Raw genomic sequence first — 20,833 nt, 5'->3', positions numbered from 1 at the left:
TGGAATTTAAAAAATAATGCAAATGGAGCTTCCCTGGCAGTCTAGTTAGTTAGTTAGGTTAAGACTCCCTGCTTCCACTGCAGGGGCCACGGGTTCAACCCCTGGTTGGGGAACTAAGATCCCACATGCTGCGTGGTACGGCAAAAAACACAACCCTCCCCCCCCAAAAAAAAAACGCAAACAAGTTATATATAGTTTAACTGGGTACTTGCTGATCTTTCTCACAACCCTACCAAGCAGGTTAATCATCTCCCAGTTCATACACCTGAAACTCCCAGGGGCTCAATGAGTCCAAAGCCATCCAGCTAGTAAATTGCCAAGGTTGGACTTAAACCGTGTCCATCCAGCCTCCAAATGACGTTCTTTCTTCTCTATGTGGTTGCCTCACTTCTGTACCTGACCCCATGTATCCACTTGAAAATGGGCCATTTCTTTGTGGGAAAAGAGGTTACAGAACAGAAGGTATCATGTGAAGATTTTTATATATAAATTATATACAGTTTTATATATTGTGTTTCTGTATCTATGCACATATACCCATTCACATTTGGAAAGTTATTTATCTAAATATTAAAGGTGATTATTATTGTTTTTTAAAGGTGATTATTTTTGGCTGATGGAATTTTTACTACCTTATAGTTCTGTGTATGATTTGAATTATTTTACAAAAAATGCATCATTTTGTAAAATTAAAACTAAAAGCAAAAGTTGGATCCCCATGGACAGTAGTTCGTGGCTGTTTCTGGAGGATGGCTTTAGCTGGTGTCTGGTAGTCGTTTTCATGCTTGCAGGGGAGCTGCAGCATGGCCCCTGAAGCAGGTTGCTGGTGTGCTTGGGTAATTGGCCGCTCGCTGCTTTGAGGCTATCTGGTGCCTGCAGTTTCCTCTCTTCCCAAATTTTACCTGTTAACTCACTCACCCTCAGGAGCTGTGTGCTCGGCGCTCCTGTTGCCTCCAAGACAGTCCTAGTTTTCTGTGTGGACTTCTGCCCCAGGGAGCAGAAAGCAAAGACCTGGAAGTCACATGCAACTGGCCTGCCTTCTTATTTTTCCTAATCATGAATTTCCTAGTTCGTGATCAGCAGCTAGAAAACAAGGCCAGTGTTCTCCTTAGGGTCTGGGTCAGAATCCAGTGACTCGGGTCGTATTTCACTCCGTCCTCGCTAGGGGAGGCCTCATCCTCCATCTCGTCTGTGGCAGTTTCATGTCCTAGCGGTCAGATCCGAGTCCCCCGTGTTAGTGGTTTCCTCTAGCCAGACCTTCATCCCTGGCTACTTGTTGGAAGAAATTACCCAAGAATTGCATTTTTTTTAGAAATCCAAACCAGAAGCTTCCCAGGCCATGTGTGTCCCCTGTGGCCATGGCCGTGCTGGTGAAAACCACAGCCTGGCACAGATCACAGGACTGGCAGCAAGACTTGTCCAGCCTGCCCTCCGTGTGACCGCCAGGATGTTCGTTCCCTGCCCTGTTGAGTCTGTGGTTTGTCTTTATTTTTTGATAACGAGGATAGGGGTGTAGCTGGCTTCAGGGAAGTGACTCACTTGAAGTTCCCCCTGCAAACCACAGCCGAGGTCAGAGCTCCCCGCCTCCCAGCTACTGGGCAGTCCTTGGGCTGGGCAGGGGCCTGGAGAATGATCTCTTGCAGGAGTGCTTCATCCTACCAAACACCTATTAAATGCCTACTGTGTGCACCAGGCACCGTGCCAGCTGAGGACCTGACAATACCTCTTGCCTTCCCAATTCTCTGAAACAGGCTTGGCGAGCTGAAGCCACCTCGGGCTAGTACAGGAGCCCACCAGCCAGAGCTGTTTCCACGGCACCGTGTGCCACCTCTGGGCCCAGAGACACTTCTTCCCATTGGCCTGGCTTGGCAACCTCTGCAGGAATCACCGAGCGTGTGTTAGTTTCACCTTCCCCAGAATAAGGGTTTATGAGGACGGTTGAGTGTGGCCTCATCTCAGAAGAGTCGGAATAGTTGAAGGTCGGACTGCATTCCAGGACAGCCGGAATGCTTTCAGAAGGGCTCTGGGCATCCCTTCTGGCTCTGCCCCTTTCCTCCTCTAGGGATTGGAGCCAAGGGGAAGAGCCTCTGTTCTGAGTGTTTGTGCTGGGAGTGAATGAGACAGATTCTCCCGACTCAGCACCATTGACATTTGGGACCGGATAATTCTTTGTTGTGAGGGGCTGTCCTGTGCATTTTCGGAGGTTTAGCAGCATCCCTGGAGTTTACCCTCTAGATGCCAGCAGCACCCCCCAGGTGGGACAACCAAACATGCTTCCAGGCCGGGGCGGAGTCAGGGGAGGGCAGGTGGTCAACACTGCCCCCAGCTGAGAAGCACTGAGGCAAGGGGATGCTTGTAAAGTATGAGCCAATAAGTACTCTCTCTGTGTCGGCTGCTGGGTGGGGTACGGGGGTGATGAAGCTGAGGGACCTCCCTTACTTATCCCTTATCCTCGTGCCCACCAACCCTGGGGAGGCAGTGAAGATCCCCTACCTGCCCCAGAAGGCCGATCCTAACCGGGAGGGTTATCTGCTTGTATTCCCAAGTGGACCGTTCCCGGTCTGCTCCGTCGATTGCTTTCTACATCAGCGGGAGGCCAAGGATAGAGCAGGGCCGCTGGAATCAGGCTGTCTGGCTCTATGAGCTCAGGTGCTACTGAAGTTCTCTTTGTGCCTGGATTTCCTTGTCAGGAGTGAGAGGAGTGTGGAGGGCTCAGCGGGGCCGGGGCAGGGTGGGGAGGGTGGTGCTGACCATGGTGCCGGGCCTGGAGGGCACTCGCTGGGGGTCAGCTGCTGTCTCATTACTGTTGGGGTGAGGGCATCAAGTGGTTAGGAAATTAGGTGGAAATGGAGTAAATTAAGAAGTGGGATGGGGAAAGCTGAGTAAAGAAGGAGCGTGATAAAGGTACCCTCACACCTTCCGCTCAGTGTTACTATAACTTAAAATAATAATAACAGGTAACCCCTGGCGGGGAGCTTCCTGTGTGCCAGATGCCGTCCGTCCTAAGTGTCTTGCAGGAACCCGGGGAGTGAGTACGAGTGTTGATGGTTGTAAAGGTGAAGGAACATTCTCAGTGTTACCCAGGGAGGAGGGGGGAGCCAGGACTCAGCTGTTCGTAGTTTACCCCAGACCCCACCCCCCGACCTCAAGCACTTAACATCCTGCAGACACACCTGAGAGTGAACATTTGCCCTCAGAGGGGACCAGATGTGCCCGCTTCTCTTCGATCTCTTGGATTTTTTATTCTTTGATTCCTCTGAGTAGTTTTGGGAAGAAGCAAGTCTTTGGAGTCCCATCAGCGGGCCAGGGTGAGACTTGACTGGTGTGCGGTTCTACGAAGATCACACTTTTGCTTCTCCATCATCTCCCGACTCTGGCCTGAATCTCCTCCCACCGGCCAAGGGCCCTCCCCCCTCCCCGCCCACCACGCATCCTGGCCGCCCTGTCGTCTCCAGGCGGCGTGACGTGACGCTTGCTCTTTCAGGAAGGTGAGAATAACGACAAGTTCTTCACCCACCCCAAGAATGCCAAAGCGCTGGCGGCCTACCTCTTTGCTCACAACCACCTCTTCTACCTGATGGAGCTGTCCGCAGCCCTGCTGCTGCTGCTGCTGTCCCTGTGCGAGGCTCCGGCCGTGCCCGCGCTCCGGCTGGGCATTTACGTGAGTGTCCGGATGGCTGGGAGCCACGGCTCTCTGGGGGCAGAGTAACTCAAGACTGAGAGGGAACATTCTGGAAGGGCAGACGTCTTGCCCGGGGTCCCCGCCCGACTGAATGCACCTCCCCCGTCTCCCTGGGATTCTGCTCCTTTGCAAATTCCAGGGAAGGGCGCCTTCGGATTGCCTCAGAACCCGTAGCCCGCTTTGGCCCCCAGGTGGTCAGCATACCTGATTAGCAGTCCCACCCGCTGTCTCCAACCTCAGATGAAAAGGCGGGCAGGTGTGTTCGCTGCTGGGGGAGGGCAGGCGCTGGGGAAGCCACGTCTCCTTCACACCCTTTGGCTGCAGGTCCACGCGACCCTGGAGCTGTTTGCCCTGATGGTGGTCGTGTTTGAACTCTGCATGAAGTTGCGGTGGCTGGGCCTTCACACTTTCATCCGGCACAGACGGACCATGGTCAAGGTGCTGTGCCCACCTCCCTACAGCATTTCCTCCCCTGTCAACTTCAAGCCTGTATCTTCAGTTCAATTCCAAGTCCCCCGTGGGCCTGGTCCTGCGCTCAGAAGTGTAACCTTGGGTCCCCGTCCTCGCCATGCTTCCCGCCTTGCTCCAGGTGTCACAGTGATGCTAACAGTAGCGAATGTGGTTCGGCGTTTAGCGTGTGCCGAGCCCTGGCACGATGACATTTGCGGGAGGTGTAGTGCTCTTCCTATTGTACGTACAGCCAGTTGGAAGAGAATGGGATCTAAATCCCGGTGAGTTGGGATTCAAAGCCAGCTCTGTGTGGCCTCCACGCCCACACCGATCAGGACCATATTATATGCTTTCTCTCTCTGCGGCAGAGAGAGGCATGAGTCGGGATGTGTCAGAGTGGCGTTTGGCAGTGTAAAAAGCCCACACGCTTGTACAGAATGTGCCCAAGGAATTGGAGGTCAGGGTGTGCTGCAGACCTCAGGGGCCCTCACGGTGCAAGCGGGGAGAGCTGGAAGCAGAGGGTGGCTGGATGTGGCCTGCGGAATAGCAGTTTTGCTCAGCGGGTATCATCTGATGAGCTGCTGGGAGCATCGCCCTGGAGCTCATTCTCCTGGGACTGCACATCTATGCCAGCAGCCAGAGGGCTTCTCCCTGGGGCCCGCTTCATGTTGGGGGAGGTGAGAAAGGGCGAGGGAAAGGTCTCTCTGGACTCCGGGCCGGGCCGGGCCGGGCAGTATCCAACCAGCCCTCTGTTCAGGGTGTACAGCGGGGGCTGGGTCAGAGGAGCTGACGGCGCACTGTGCCCTCCACCCACAGACCTCTGTGCTGGTGGTGCAGTTCGTTGAGGCCATCGTGGTGTTGGTACGGCAGACGTCCCACGTGCGGGTGACCCGGGCGCTGCGCTGCATCTTCCTGGTGGACTGTCGGTACTGCGGTGGCGTCCGGCGGTAAGGCCCGGGGGAGGAGCTGCTCAGACAGTCGCTATCAGGGCCTGGCCTGGACCTCCGGGCCAGTGAGGCCGGAGCCAGTGAGTGATGTAGCAGTAGGGCCACTCCTGCGCTTGGGTAGGACACAGTCATGCCCACTTCCCTCTGCTACTCGACCCACACAGAGAGGCAGGTGGTCTTCCTGCTGAAGTTCAGGTCTCCTGACTCCGGGTCCAGGGCTCTCTCCTGCCTTTCCTGTGCTTCTCTGGGGCTGGTCCTCTCTCTGAGCACAGTACCTGCCCAAACGCAGCCTAAAGCAGGAACTCAGCAAAGTCCACGTGACTCAGCAGGCTGTCCTGACACCTCCCCTGAGCCGGGGGGTACTGAACTCGAGCCAGGCCGTTAGCCTAAGGTCAAACTGAGTTTTGAGAATCCATCTGGAAAGCCTCTTGGCTGGGGTACTGTGGATGAGAGCGGGCTGGCCATTCACGCTTGGTGCCCGTCCTTAAAACCGGAGACAAATGCCCTAGGACTGGGTGGCCCTGAAATGTCTTCCCACATCCCAGGCAAGCTGACCTTGTCACCCGAGGCCATGCACCTGGCCTTCTCCTGCCGTCTCCGCCTCTTGCAGGCACTTGCCTGCCTGGGCTCAGTAAGTGCTACACATTGCCCCGGTTCTTTCCCCGTCATCCACTGAGTGGAAGGCCTAGGAAATCACTAAGCATGATGTCACAAGCCAGGGCAAGAGGGGATTTAGTGTTCTGGGGGTCGGGAGCACCAGACCTCCATCTCGACAGGCACGTACCCCACTGAGGAGTCCCAGCCAGCACCCCCGGGGCCCTGGCCCGTCCCCGGCTGCGCCTCACCCCTCCTGGCCCCGTTTGTCTCCCCAGCAACCTGCGCCAGATCTTCCAGTCCCTGCCACCCTTCATGGACATCCTCTCGCTGCTCCTCTTCTTCATGATCATTTTCGCCATCCTTGGTGAGTTTCTCCTGCGCCCCAGGATGCAGGCGCTCGCTAAAAGCAAACTCAGAGTTGAGAAAAAAAGGTACTTTGACCGTTTCAGAAATTCAGGAAGGTTTTCAAAATGATGTAAACACCCAGCTGAGGAAATGAAATATCGGAAAAAAAAAAGGAAGCCACCTTTGTACCCTCTCCTGATCTCGATTCCCTTCGGCTCCCAGAGGTACCCCCGGCCTTTATTCATGCTGCTGTATGTAGATGTAGGTCGTTCACTTTCACCGCAGTGTCGTGTTCTGATATGTGAATGTATCCAAGTGTATTTATCACGTCTTCTGCTGGTGGGCACTTTTCACTACCACAGGTCACACTGCAGTGAACATTCTCTTGCGTTTCCTGGCGCACACGGGGGAGGGTTTCTCTACAGTGTGTGCCTAGGACCTTAGGGTCTGCACACTTCAGCTTCACTAGATGTAAAAGCAAGGTCATGGCCTTTCTAACTCCGAGGAGGCCTTGCCTCTTCAGATAAGATCAAGTATTGATGCGACAGCCACATTCAGACACAGGGTTTAGACCGTGGAGGTCTTAGAACATGGCGAGGTAGCCCAAGGTCCCTTCTCCAGTACTCAGATGGCAAAGACAGTGGAACTAGAGAGCCCTGGCTCTAAGGTCCCCACCAGCACTGAAAGCCCCGGGTTCTCGTGACTGCTCTGTCCTGAGCCACTGACTCCCACTTACCTCACCTCCACCCCACTCTCGATAGAATTTCCTTTGTGTTCCAAGGGGGCTGACTTCCCCTGAGGGCAGAGTTACTCCCTTTCCCACTCAGGATTTCAAGGACTCAGGGGAATAGCTCATTCTGAGAGGGAAAAAATTAATGGTGTTAATTTGGCTACAGGGGAACAACAGGGTCCCTTTTGAGTTGTGTTTGGCAGTCGTGTTCTCAAAACCAAAGATCGCAAACCGGCAGTCTGGGTTCCAAATCCAGCCTGTGGATGAGTTTTCTTTGGTCTGAAAGTGTTGAGCCAGCATTTTTTTTACATGAAAATACAGATTTTCAGCCTTAAAAATTTTAACTTTTTTTAACTTCCGTTTTTTAAAAAAACGACATATAATTGACATATAACACTGTATTAGTCTCAGGTAGACAACATAATGCTTTGCTATGTATATACTGCAAAGTGATCATCGTAATAAGGTTAGTTAACATCCGTCACTATACAGAGTTACGATTTCTTTTCCTTCTGATGAGAACTTTTAAGATCTACTTTCCTAGCAACTTTCAAATATACAATACGGTATCATTAACTATCGTCACCGTGCTGTATGTACCACTTTTTTTTTACTATACGGATTTATTATTTTTTAAAATTTTATTTATTTATTTGGTTGCCCCAAGTCTTAGTTGCGGCAGGCGGGCTCCTTAGTTGCGGCATGCGTGTGGGATCTAGTTCCCTGAGCAGGGATCGAACCCAGGCCCCCTGCATTGGGAGCATGGAGTCTTAACCACTGCGCCACCAGGGAAGTCCCTATACAGCCTTTTTAAATCATACATTTGATGGTACTTGGGTCACTGAATGGCAGCTGTTATCTGGTGCTCTGCCACAGTCCCCACCACAAAAGCACCACGGTGCTTTTCCTCTGCCTACTGCACTGATTCACATTTATTTGTCCAGTCCTTCTGACATCTGGGTTTGGGACTCTTCTGCTCTAACCCTTTTCTCAATCTGTTTCCCACCACCGTCTTCTAGGTTTCTACTTGTTCTCCCCTAATCCTTCAGACCCCGTAAGTAATCAGCATGTTTGTCTGTTTCTTCCTTTATGGGAGGCCTTTCCCCTCAGATAAGGTGGCTGGACTGCCCCCCTAGCTGTATTAGGAAGGGATGCCCTGCTTGGTTTCTCATCACCGCTTCTGGCACCTGAAAGTGCCCCGTCACCCAGATTTGAGCTGTCTCCTTCCTTGAATGCCAAGGGGGACCCCCTGCCCTGTCCTTGAGAGGGGTGTTTCCGGGGTCAGATTTGGAACACGGGCACATTTTGGCAGAGGAGCAGTGGAGGAGAGCTCAGCTAACTGTGCATATGTGGTTCCCTGGGAGACAAGTCCCAAAGCCAGCTGTCTGCTCCCGCCGGCAGCATTGAGCTCAGGAAGGAGGAGGCCTTGGACTCCATGTTTGCTTCCTCTGCCATCCTTCAGGGATCCCTTGGGAGGAAGAAGGAGTGGGCGGGGCAGGGAGGAGGAGGGCAGGGCTCTGGAGGCGGCCCACCGCAGGCAGCCTGTTCCCGGTGGGGTGTGCCCTTGGCCTGGCGGCCACGTCCCCACCTCTCCCTCTCCCCCTCAGTACTTCAGCACCCTGGAGAACAGCATTGTCAGTCTGTTCGTCCTTCTGACCACCGCCAAGTAAGTTCGGGCCCTGCTCTGGCTTCTGCCCTCTTCTAGTGCCCGGGGTCTTCTCCTCTTTTCAGCCAAGAATACTCCACATCTTGGCCCAGACAGGTTCTTGGGATCCCGTGAGGGACGGGAGTGGCCTGGTGAGCCAAGAGTAGGGGAGGGGGGAGGGGGCCGGCAAGGCAGGAGAAGAGGTGTCCTTGTAGAAGACGGAGACCAGCAGACACGGGCCCTGCGGGTAACACTCTGCAAACACAGTTTTCCAGATGTGATGATGCCCTCCTACTCCCGGAACCCCTGGTCCTGCGTCTTCTTCATCGTGTACCTCTCCATCGAGCTGTACTTCATCATGAACCTGGTGAGTGACCTTGCCTCGCGCTCCACTGAGGCTGCCCTCGCCCACACTCTGCTGGGCACTGTGGGGATGAGGTAGGGACAGCTTTCGGCCTCCGAGGGCAGACCATTGGGGAAGGAGGTCCCAGACCGTGGTCACGTGTGGTGTGGCTAGGAATTCCCTGTCGGGACTTAAGTGCAGCTGGTTACCAGCAGTAACTAGCCTGCCGCCACTGCTGCTGACGGCGCTAGGGTTTAAACCAAGGCTACCCTGGGATCTTTTCCTTCTCACAGCAAACATAGAATAACTGTAAAAGCTGGTACTTATTAAGCCTCAGCCAGGAACTGTGCAAAGTGTTTCATGGATGAGGGTTAAATAATTTGACACTTAAACCCTGGAATTCTTATTATGCTCAATTTATAGTTGAGGAAACTGAGGATCAGACTGATAGGCTAACTCGCCTGTGCGTGCACAGCTCGGGGTGGCCGGGTGAGCTGGTCTTCCAGAGCCCTGCTCCTAGCCACTCCATCCTACTGCAGCCACATGCCAGGAATGTCTTGTGTATTTCCAGCTCATTTATCACGAACCATTGGGAAATTGAACACGGAACATATTCCTTTAGGGAGAACGTAAAGCCCCCATGCACACTGGGAACTTTGGAGGTGTTTGCAGAGGCTCGGCCAGCCACCAGGAGTGTCCTGCCACCAGCAGGTTGCCTCCCGGACCGGGCCGTCAGGCTGGTGCTGAGCCCACATCAACGCCAGAATTACCAGGAAGAGGCCTTATCAAGTCTTGCATTTATTTTTATACTTCTGAAGAGCACTCTCACACCAGTCACCGCAGTCAGGCCCAGTATAGAAATGGAAAACACTTCCTCTGGGGTAGATCTGTGAAATCTCCTAAAAGTGTGACATCTTAAGAAGGAAAATATTTTCTTTTTTTAATTCCTCAAAACCCAAAATAAGTATGTTAGATGTCTCTTTGAACATCTTACAGCTCTTTTATACTGTTGTTAGTTTAGAATCTAAAACACAGTTTATGTGTAATTGATTTGCTTTAAGAGATATTTAGAGCTGTGAAAATATAGGGCATGGGTCAGCAATCAGGGCCAATACCCAGCCCACCATCTGTTTTTGTCAATAAAGTTTTATTGGCCCATTCATTTGCACATCGTCCACGGCTGCATTCATGCTGCAGCCGCAGGGTTGAGTGGTTTCTACAGAGACCATCTGGCCTGCAGAGCCTAAAAGATTTGCTCTCTGGCCCTTTACAGATGCTAACTCTCCCTTGATCTAAAAGGAAGTATGGGGGACCAGTTAGAAGGGATGGAAAGGACAAGAGTTCCCCTCAAAATATTTTTGAAAGAAAAAGTGTTTCCAAAAAGTGGTCTTCCAAATTCTGCACCTGGCCTCCCATCGCGTTCTGATAACACAGACTGTGTTGTTCACCTGCTAAATTTGGAATTAGAAAGTTCCAGAACCTTGTGCCCTTTTGTGCAGGCCACCTCACACCCCTGCTTTCTGGAGCCACGCAGACTCAGGAGGAGGAGGAGCAAGGGGACAGGAGAGGAAGCATCGGCACAGCGATGTTCCTTCCTGCTCTGAGGTTGGGAGGGCACAGGATGGACACACAGCCTCCCCGGCCATCACACGGAGCTGAATTGGGCAAAAAACCCAGTGTGTTCCCCTCGCTGCTTCTCTCCCCTTATAAAACTGCCCAGCCAGGGATGAGCTACAGGCGGAGAGAAGAAAAACCTGGGGAAAATGTAATAGCAGTGTCTTCATGAATCTTTAGAGGGAAATTTACAAGTGGCAATGAATGACCTTCCTCTGCTGAGTCTTGGAGATGAACTTCCTACACCACCTGGGGCAGGCGCGAGGCTCTTTTCAACCCCTTTCTCTGGGGTGGCTGGAAGAGCGCCCTCTGGAGGCTGGAGAACGACTCCCTGGTTCTTGAGGCCCCGCCGGGCACAGGAGCCAGGTCTCTGCTCTTCCCTGACAGCTTCTGGCCGTGGTATTTGACACCTTCAATGACATCGAGAAACACAAGTTCAAGTCTTTGCTGCTGCACAAGCGAACCGCCATCCAGCACGCCTACCGCCTGCTCATCAGCCAGCGGGTAGCGGGGCAGGGGCTGAGCCAGGGAGGGAGGTTGGTCCCTGCTCCCCAGCCCTTGCCCCACGGTATCCCCGAAGCGTGGGCGGGCCGGCAGCTTCCGAAACCAGGAGTCCTGTCCTTGGGAGAACAAGAGAACAGGGCGCCCTGGGATCCCGTGTGATGCTGGGCATCTGGCATGGCTGCCCCCACTCTGTTCCATGTGGCCGTCTTCCCTCTTCCCCCAGGGGCCTGCCGGCATCTCCTACAGGCAGTTGGAAGGCCTGATGCGCTTCTACAAGCCCCGGATGACTGCCGGGGAGCGCTATCTCACGTTCAAGGCCCTGAATCAGAGCAACTCGCCTCTGCTCAGGTGAGAGCGGATGCCAGTTGGGCGCAGTGTGGCCGGACGAGGCGTTCACAAGAGGCAGCTGGGGCCTGCAAAAGCCCGGGGGCTGGGGAGTGGGCAGGCAGAGAGGCTCGCAGAGAATTTAGTTTTCTTCAGAGATTCTTACGCATGTAGACCCTATTCCTCAGGATTCTTTTTACAGGTAACAAAAGTCCAACCCAAATCCAGTTTAAACTTGAGACAAAAAAAGGAATGGGACTTCCGTGGTGGCGCAGTGGTTGAGAGTCCGCCTGCCGATGCAGGGGACGCGGGTTCGTGCCCCGGTCCGGGAGGATCCCACATGCCGCGGAGCGGCTGGGCCCGTGAGCCATGGCCGCTGAGCCTGCGCGTCCGGAGCCTGTGCTCCGCAACGGGAGAGGCCACAATAGTGAGAGGCCCGCGTACCGCAAAAAAAAAAAAGGAATGTATTGGCTCGTGGAATGGACTGGCCCAGCTGCTCACCCTTGAGCCATGAGCAAGGTGGTTGCATGTGAGCTAATCCACAGAGCAACGTGAAACACACACTTTCTCTGTCTCTCTCTCTCTCTGTTTCTCTGTCTCTCTGTCTCTGTCTCTCTCTCTGTCTGTCTCTGTCTCTGTCTCTCTCAGTATGTACTCTTTTTTTTTTTTTTTTTTTTTTTTTTTTTTGCGATACGCGGGCCTCACTGTTGTGGCCTCTCCTGTTGCGGAGCACAGGCTCCGGATGCGCAGGCTCAGCGGCCATGGCTCACGGGCCCAGCCGCTCCACAGCATGTGGGATCTTCCCGGACCGGGGCACGAACCCGTGTCCCCTGCATCGGCAGGCGGACTCTCAACCACTGCGCCATCAGGGAAGCCCCCCAAACCCTTCTTTTTGATCTGAGATGAGGCAGGCCTGCTGTAGAGACGTGAGCGAGCGAGCTCTGGGCTGAACTCTCTGCCCCGGTTGTTCTATTAAGTCCTCTGCTAAAGGAGGCTCAGTCCCTGTCTGTCTAAGAATGGTGGTAATCTGGGGGCTGCCTCTCTGGGGGACGGAAGCCGGCAGTGGTCTGTGTAGACTGAGTGGATTAAGTATCCATAGTCCCTGGAGGAAGGAGGAGATGAAATGCCTGCAGGTACGGGTCCCCTGGGCCCTGATGCGCTGGGACTCGCAGATGTCGCCTCCTCCCCTCCCCCGCTGCACCCCTCGAAGGTGACCATAGGCAGGCGAGTGAGAGGACCGTGGCTCGGTGGGAACGTGCTCTGATTTGTTTTGCCCTCGTGCTTACGACAGCCTGAAGGACTTTCAAGACATCTACGAAGTTGCCGCCTTGAAGTGGAAGGTGGGTGCTCTCCAGGGAGTGACCCGGCAGACGGTTCCATGGGAGGGGGATGAGGCCAGGAGGCACCCGGCTGTCCAGCTCTCTCCCTGCTGGGACATCTCAGCTCGGCTGGGCATTGTGCACTGGAGGGATAACAGGTGGCCCCTGGCCCTGCATCTGCCTGTCCATCTGCAGTGCGGTGTCCTGGTTAAAAGCACTGAATCTCAGACTCCATTAGTCAGCATGTGACATCAGGCAAGTTATGGAACCCTTCCAAGGCTTGTCTCACCTGGGAAGTGGGGTCATGAAAGTCCCTACCTACCGCATTATTTTCAGGATTCTATAAAAACAATGGCAGTGCATGGCACATTGAAGAGTTCAGCAAACATTGGCTGGCTTTGTTGTTCTTTAGATCCCTGAGTGTTTTCATGGTTTCCCAAGTTAGCCAGGAGAGCAGGAAAGGAAAGCTGCATCCATGCCCCCAGGGCTGGGCTCTGGTCGCTGGTCCTAACGCCCTCTCTCCTATGGCCCTGTTCCTTGGCCAGGCAAAGAGAAATAGAGAGCACTGGTTTGATGAGCTTCCCAGGACAGCATTCCTCATCTTCAAAGGTACGGTTGACCTGAATATGGCAGCTGGGGACGAATGGAGGTTTCCGGTGACCACAGATAAGCATTTAAAGAACATGTCCAGAGGGTGTGTGTGTGTGTGTGTGTGTGCATGCGGAATGTCTATGTGTGTAAAAGAGACAGTGTGATTACCCCAGCAGGGAAATAGTGTTGGATTAGGAAGGAAATCAGTAACATAAAAACCAAACCAAAAAAAATTTGTGGAATATTTATTTATTGAAGAAAACTGATACGAAGTCAAATAATTAGAAAAAAAATGAAAGTCTCCCAGGCAGAGATAACCACGGTTAATTTTGTGATGTGTTTCCTTCTGGTTATCTTTCTGTGCATTTTAAAAACAGTAGTGGGGATTACATTATATATTCTGTTCTGAAACCTGCCTCTTTACCTAATGATGGATTTTGACCTTCCTCCAGTGTCAGGATATATAGCTGGTGTATCTGATCCCTCACATAATGCTTGCATTGTATAAAATTGAAGATTTTAAAATCGGAGGGCCCCATATTATTTACCTAATAGTTTTCCCTGAATTTAATGCCAGTTTTGAAGTTCCACACGGGGTATGGTTAGCTCACAGGGGTCTGGGCCATATGAACAAGAGTTAAAATGGTATGTCCTATGTTGTTATTTCTCCCACAGCTAGGACTTTGAGCACAGCTGTTATTATTATTCCATATTCTTCAGCGAGTTTTCCACTCCATTGGGATGATAGTTACTCAAGGGGATAAATAAACAGTGCCGGTTCTAGGCCAGGAGCAGACTTACAGTTTCAGCAGTGGCCAGCAAAGCATTGTTCTGCTCTGTCCCGGCTATAGGTTGCTCAGCCTCTTTCCAGAGGGAATGTTGCCAGTCCCTTGCCCAGGGGTCCGGGCACAAGCGTGGGTGTCCTTCTGAGAGCAGGCCCTTCCTTTTTCACCCCTGGGCATAAACACCCCAGTTGCTTACACGCATGATGTCTGTGGTAGGGGAACGTGTACTTGTACATGAAAATTTCACTGTTAACATGTCTTCTCTTCAAATAGGAATTAATATCCTTGTGAAGTCCAAGGCCTTCCAGTATTTCATGTGTAAGTGTGAAATATCACAGCTCTAGGTCCCTTTCCTCCTGAGTCTTACTGCTCCGGAAAGTGGAGATGCAAGGGATAAATCCTGCAGTTACGATGTTGGCTGTTTATTACAGAAAATTCCAAGCACGTATAAAAGTGGAAGGATTGTGAAGAGCATCCACGTACCTATCACCAGCGTCAACAGTTATCATCTCATTGCCTGTCTTTCTTGTCTGTCTGATCCCCTCAGTCCAGCTCATCACCCCTTCTCTAGACCTGGTGTTTTTGGAAGCAGATTCCAGAACCACAGATTGTGGTTTGTTGATATGTCACTTCAGTCTGTTTTAATCTGTAGGTTTCTCCCCCAATCTGTTTTCTTCCTCTTGCAATATTTAGTTGAAGGAACAGGATTGTTTGTCCTTCATTCTTGATTTTGCATGTTCCTCTGTTGCTTATTTACTGTAATTTGGTAGTTATAGCTAGAGCTGTGCTGTTCAGTGTGGCAGCCACCAGCCATATATGGCTATTTAAATTTAGACCAACTAAAACTTAAAAATCCAGTTCCCGTCACAATAGCCGCAGGGCAAGCACTCAGTAACCGTGTGTGGCTGATGATGACCAACTGGACAGCACAGATGCCGACATTTCTACTAATCTAGAGGCTTGATTGAATTCACTCTTTCTAAGGAGTTCTGGTTCCATTTAATGGGAAATGGTGTTTAGAGACCACAATCTGAGATGCTAGAGGTGCTCATTGCTTGGAGTTGGTTATTGTTTCCAGGCCTTTCCATGGACAGAGGTAGGATTTTGGATTTTTAAAAGATAAACTATCTTGTGAGTTTATCCTGATATTCTTAATTCAAATTGTGGACTATAGGGTTTTTACCTAACTTCATCATTCTTTTTTTAACATTTAGTTGTTTTTATTTTTGGCTGTGTTGGGTCTTCGTCATTGTGCGCGGGCTTCCTCTAGTTAGGGCGAGCGGGGGCTACTCTTCGTTGCCGTGCTCGGGCTTCTCATTGTCGTGGGTTCTCTTGTTGCAGAGCATGGGCTCCGGGCACACGGGCTTCAGTGGTTGTGGCACGCGGGCTCTAGAGCGCAGGCTCAGTAGTTGTGGCGTACGGGCTTAGTTGCTCCATGACATGTGGGATCTTCCTGGGCCAGGGATCGAACCTGTGTCCCCTGCACTGGCAGGTGGATTCTTAACCACCGCACCACCAGGGAAGCCCTCATCATTCTTTCACGTCTAAATTCCCAGGCTTAAAATCCTAGTTCCCAACAACACTGACACAGTCCCTCACTTGCTTTATCCCACAGTCCACACATAATAGTCTCCAAAAAACAACACCAACACAACCCTAATAATATAATTGCTAGAAACACCACTCCAGGGATTCAGATGACTGTGTTTTAAATTCATCTGGAGTAGTTTTTCTCCATGTGGGTATGTCACCATCTACATTTCTTTATTTCATTTGAAAAAATATTTTTAGAGGCCACTTTTTACATTGAATTTTGCCTTTTAATTATGTAAAATATGTATATGATTCCAAGTCAGATCTACAAGAGAAAGTATACTCAAGGAAGAATTGTTTCTATCCTGTCACCTCCCCCAGTGGGTAACTTTTATTGTAGTTTATCCTTCCATTTTTTAAAAAACTATAAGTAGATGCATATATGCACATTTCCCTGCCTTAAATAAACTAGCATAATTTACACACTTTTTTCAGCCTTGCTTTTTTTTCAGTTAACAATACATCCTAGAGTCCACACCATATTAGTATACAGAGATGTTCTTCATTCCTTTTTATAGCTGAGAGTACGCCATTTCATGAACGTATCATAGTTTATTCATCCAGTCTCCTATTGATCGTTTAGGTTGTTTCTAGTTTCCTTGCTATCACAAATAGTTCCTCAGTGAATAGCTTTCAGTATACGTCATTTGTGTTTTTGCTAATGTCTCATTGGGATGGATCCCTAAAAGTAGGATTGCTAGGTGAAAGGCCAAACGCATATGCAGTTTTGCTGACTAGTTTCTGCAGTCATTTAAAAACCAGAGAGATCTCTAGGGAAAAACAAATGTTTTCAATACTCAAACCCTTTGTATATGGTCCATCTTTTACGCCAACTTGGAATAATTTGTAGGTTTTACTGAAACATCTTAACTGGTATCCCTGTAGTGACATAGTGGGTGATTTTTAGAAATCTGTAGCTATTTTCTAAGAGAAACTACTGACTGTTTTAGCTCATGGTAAAAGCATTAAGCAGGAAGTTATCTGTTACAAGCCCTGCTCTCTGCATATCTCAGAGCTGCCTAGAAACTAACCAGGGGCTGCAGCTGTGACCTGTAGTTTTCCACATCCACCTGTGCTTTCTCTATTATGAGCCTGTCTGTTGCAGACTTGGTGGTGGCAGTCAACGGGGTCTGGATCCTTGTGGAGACCTTCATGCTGAAAGGTGAGCCTGGCTAGGGGACTGTCCTGTCCTGTGGGCACACCTGGCCCACCTCTTGAACTGCTGCCTCTCTTCTTACAGGTGGGAACTTCTTCTCCAAGCATGTGCCCTGGAGTTACCTCGTCTTTCTGACCAGTAAGTTTCTGACATGGCTTTGCTCAAGTGCTTGTTGCTAACCACTGGCTGTAACTTCTTTTGGGGTTAAGATCTCATGGCTCTTCTCTAAAGCGGGGGAGCGTGATGAGGGTGGAGCAGAAATCGAGTCTGATTCTACCCCACCCCTGTTTCAAACTCTTTGGTGATTGCCCACTGGCCTCCAGACCAAGTTCCCGTGCGGGCCCCTTCAGCCTCCCTCGTGATTGCCCACTGGCCTCCAGACCAAGTTCCCGTGCGGGCCCCTTCAGCCTCCCTCTCAGCCTTCATCTCTTGCCAGTACCACCACCTGCGCCCCACCTGCAGCCCCCCTGAACACATCCCGCTTCCCAGGGCCCCTGCCCTTTCCTACCTCTGGGCCTCTGCACAGGTGTTTTCCTCCCCTGGCGCAGTCATCCCCTCACCACACCGCTCTGACAGCCCTCTCACTTTATGTCTAAACATTAGACATAACTAATAACACTGTGTCCTAAGTTGTTTTCACTGTTCCTAAAAAGCATGACTTTTACTGCCTTGATCAGCCCTTTGGCTTTTTCTGTGGAGTTCAGAGTAGCATAGTGATTCAGTGCACAAACTCTGGGGTCAGAAAGACCTGGAATCTCTTCCCAACTGTGTCACTTGTGTGATCTGATGCCCCCTCCAGAGCTCCCTCTTCAGCTCCTTCTTTCATTATGTTCCAATGACACCAACCTACCTTCTGCCCCTCAAGCAGGCCAAGATCATATCCAGCTTGGCCCCTGATTTCTTTCAAATGTCACACTCTTCCCCCAGTCTAACATTATCAGTTTGCTGTCTTTCCCCTGAGTCTAGACTCTAAGCTCTGTGTTGTTCAGGGCTGGGCACCCAGCACCCAGTGCAATGGCTGGCACGGGAGAAGGGCTTAGGAAATACCTATTGGATGGACAGACAATGCCTGCGGCCACTCCCAGGGAGTGGGAGCGAGTGCTTCTTGTTAGCGGGCAGCCCCGGTTGGCCAGCATCTGGGCCAGGCCCTGCCCTGGAGCCCACACTCTCTCAGGGGTGCGGGTGTGACGTGGGTGTCTGGAGGGCACGTGACCAGACCTCAGGAGAGTCTCGAGGAGGAAACGAGCCAGCCCAGGGGTGGCAGAGGCTGTGGCAGGGCCGCTGCTAACTGCGTCTTCCTGCTTACAGTTTACGGGGTGGAGCTGTTCCTGAAAGTAGCCGGCCTCGGCCCTGTTGAGTACTTGTCCTCCGGATGGAATCTGTGAGTAGAGAGCATGTTTCTCACGCACGTCAGAGACTGTAATGAAAGCCACAGGTCCTCTCCATCCACACCCACTGCACAGTTTCAGAGGGAAGGTCCGAGGCTGGGTCAGGCCCCTGTCTCCTGGCACAGTTCTGCCAGTGGCTCCAGGCCTCCCCAGGGTCAGGCCCTCATCTTACTCTCTCAGACCACCCCCACCAGCCCCTCTCCTGGACACGGCCTCTTGGGGTCCTTAGGCCAGCTGGCTCTCTGTGAGTCACTTAACCCCACCCCCCCCCCCCCCGACAACTAAGCTCTTTTCTCCTCCACGAAAACCATGACACCCACAGAGAAGGAAGTGCCACAGGTCCTGATGCTTGGTCAGCATCAAGCTGGTGGCCCTTCTCCCCGTTCCAGAGACCCTGAGAGGTGGCTCACTGCCCATGAACGTTAACTCACCCGTGAAATCGGGCTGCACTCACAAGGTCTTGGGTCGTGAGAGTAAAAACAAGTTAATAAGTAGAGAAGAGTCGGGCAGAGCAGTAGCGTGTGGGCATGCAGTTTGCATCTGGGAGGAGAGGGTCTCTGTCCTGCTTTCCCTGTGGGACTCCCCTGTGGTCCTGCCCCACCCCTCAGTGCCTTCACCAGGGTCGCTGGTGTAACCCGTGTCTGCCATGAGACCAGTGCGGGACCTTCAGGAGGGGTTTCTAGGCATTTTTTTTTTTTAATTAATTTTTGGCTGCGTTGGGTCTTCATTGCTGTGCACGGGCTTTCTCTAGTTGCGGCGAGCAGCAGTTACTCTTCATTGCTGTGCGAGGGCTTCTCATTGCAGTGGCTTCTCTTCTTGTGGAGCACAGGCTCTAGGCACACGGGCTTCAGTAGTTGTGGCACACGGGCTCAGAAGTTGTGGTTCACGGGCTCTAGAGCGCAAGCTCAATAGTTGTGGCTCGTGGGCTCTAGAGCGCAGGCTCAGTAGCTGTGGCGCATGGGCTTAGTTGCTCCGCGGCATGTGGGATCTTCCCAGAACAGGGATCAAATCTATGTCCCCTGCATTGGCAGGTGGCTTCTTATTTATCTATCTATCTATTTATTATTTGGCTGTGTTGGGTCTTCGTTGCTGTGCTCGGGCTTTCTCTAGTTGCGGCGAGCTGGGGCTACTCTTCATTGCGGTGCATGGGCTTCTCATTGCGGTGGCTTCTCTTGTTGCAGAGCACGGGCTCTAGGCACGCAGGCTCAGTAGTTGTGGTTCACGGGCTCTAGAGTGTAGGCTCAGTAGTTGTGGCTCGCGGGCTCAGTAGTTGTGGCTCACGGGCTCTAGAGCGCAGGCTCCGTAGTATTTGTTGCTCCGTGGCATGTGGGATATTCCCGGACCAGGGCTCGAACCTGCGTCCCCTGCATTGGCAGGCGGATTCTTTTTTTTTTTTCAGATGTTGGGGGTAGGAGTTTATTAATTAATTTATTTTTACTGTGTTGGGTCTTCATTTCTGTGCCAGGGCTTTCTCTAGTTGTGGCAAGCGGGGGCCCCTCTTCATCGCGGTGCGTGGGCCTCTCACTATCACGGCCTCTCTTGTTGCAGAGCACAGGCTCCAGATGCGCAGGCTCAGCAGTTGTGGCTCACGGGCCTAGTTGCTCCGCGGCATGTGGGATCTTCCCAGACCAGGGCTCGAACCCGTGTCCCCTGCATTAGCAGGCAGATTCTCAACCACTGCACCACCAGGGAAGCCCGGCAGGCGGATTTTTTTTTTTTTTTTTTTTTTGCGGTACGCAGGCCTCTCACTGTTGTGGCCTCTCCTGTTGTGGAGCACAGGCTCAGGACGTGCAGGGTCAGCAGCCATGGCTCATGGGCCCAGCCGCTCTGCGGCATGTGGGATCTTCCTGGACCGGGGCACGAACCCGTGTCCCCTGAATCTGCAGGCAGACCCAGCAGGCGGATTCTTAACCACTGTGCCACCAGGGACGTCCATAGGCATGTCTGACCCCTGAGGTGTGTGCTGTGACTGGGGCCCAGCCACACCAGCCTCAGAAACCCGATAGCGGTAGGAAGCTGGCTGGCTGTGGGCCACTGCGGGGCCTGTGGCTGCCTTTGCGGTGGTTGGTGTGCGGGCTCCATGGAAGGGAGTGCTGGGCACAGGGCTGAGGAGCCACTGGCCGTCGTGGGGGAGGCTAGGGGTGGGCCGAACAGACCATGGCTTCTCCTCCTCCTTCCCAGGTTCGACTTCTTCGTCACAGCATTTGCCTTCCTGGGACTGCTGGCTCTGGCCTTCAACATGGAGCCTTTTTATTTCATAGTGGTCCTGCGTCCCCTCCAGCTGCTGAGGTGACAGGGCAGGGCTGGGGTTGGGAGTGGTGGGCAGGGGAGGGTGGGGAGAGCCTTGAGACTGGTCTGGGGAGTGACCAGGAGCCAGAAGGCTCACAGGCCTGGTGTCAGGGGTGGCGTGGCCCCTGCAGGAGCACCTAGTGCGGGTGGCGGGAGGGGGGATGGTGGGGGCCTTGTCTCCACCTGGGCAGGTGTGCCCACCTCCTCACATCCTGGGACCCGTTGCCTCTGACTGTGGAAGAGAAACGTGGCTCAAGGCTCCAGTGAACCTGGCCTGTGCTGGTGTCGGCTGCAGCCACAGAAACACACGTGCTCAGAGTCATCAACCAGAGAGCCATGGCCTCTGAGGGTCCAGAGGGACTTTTGAGCCCCTACCACAGCCAGCCGTGATCGTCTGGCACAGTCCCTTGTCAAGAAGAACCCTCACTTGCTCTCAGCTTTCCCCCAGGGACCACCGTAGGAAACCAGCACAAATTTGTAGAGATCCGTGGACGGTGTCCCTTACTAGTTAGAGATCTCTGTGTGTCCTCA

At 52.3% G+C, this 20,833-nt stretch overlaps 1 protein-coding gene across 5 annotated transcripts in view; it reads left to right on the top strand.

Moving 5' to 3' along the window:
- The window catches only part of TPCN1 (two pore segment channel 1), a 61,491-nt gene that overhangs the window by 30,159 nt on the left and 10,499 nt on the right, over positions 1 to 20,833 (top strand). For all 5 annotated transcript variants that reach the window (XM_032653883.1, XM_032653885.1, XM_032653888.1 and 2 more), the window contains 16 exons: positions 3,485 to 3,661; positions 4,007 to 4,120; positions 4,949 to 5,079; positions 5,952 to 6,040; positions 7,771 to 7,805; positions 8,359 to 8,417; positions 8,664 to 8,763; positions 10,741 to 10,857; positions 11,081 to 11,205; positions 12,473 to 12,521; positions 13,046 to 13,109; positions 14,150 to 14,194; positions 16,575 to 16,631; positions 16,710 to 16,763; positions 17,934 to 18,006; positions 20,195 to 20,302. In XM_032653883.1, coding sequence (XP_032509774.1) covers positions 3,485 to 3,661; positions 4,007 to 4,120; positions 4,949 to 5,079; positions 5,952 to 6,040; positions 7,771 to 7,805; positions 8,359 to 8,417; positions 8,664 to 8,763; positions 10,741 to 10,857; positions 11,081 to 11,205; positions 12,473 to 12,521; positions 13,046 to 13,109; positions 14,150 to 14,194; positions 16,575 to 16,631; positions 16,710 to 16,763; positions 17,934 to 18,006; positions 20,195 to 20,302 — 1,397 coding nt within the window. The remainder of the gene's footprint in view (positions 1 to 3,484; positions 3,662 to 4,006; positions 4,121 to 4,948; positions 5,080 to 5,951; positions 6,041 to 7,770; positions 7,806 to 8,358; positions 8,418 to 8,663; positions 8,764 to 10,740; positions 10,858 to 11,080; positions 11,206 to 12,472; positions 12,522 to 13,045; positions 13,110 to 14,149; positions 14,195 to 16,574; positions 16,632 to 16,709; positions 16,764 to 17,933; positions 18,007 to 20,194; positions 20,303 to 20,833) is intronic.

This window comes from Phocoena sinus, chromosome 14 (genome assembly GCF_008692025.1).
Source record: "Phocoena sinus isolate mPhoSin1 chromosome 14, mPhoSin1.pri, whole genome shotgun sequence".
NCBI lineage: Eukaryota > Metazoa > Chordata > Mammalia > Artiodactyla > Phocoenidae > Phocoena > Phocoena sinus.
Note: the sequence above shows the minus strand (reverse complement) of the source record. Positions and strands in the feature narration are given on the sequence as shown.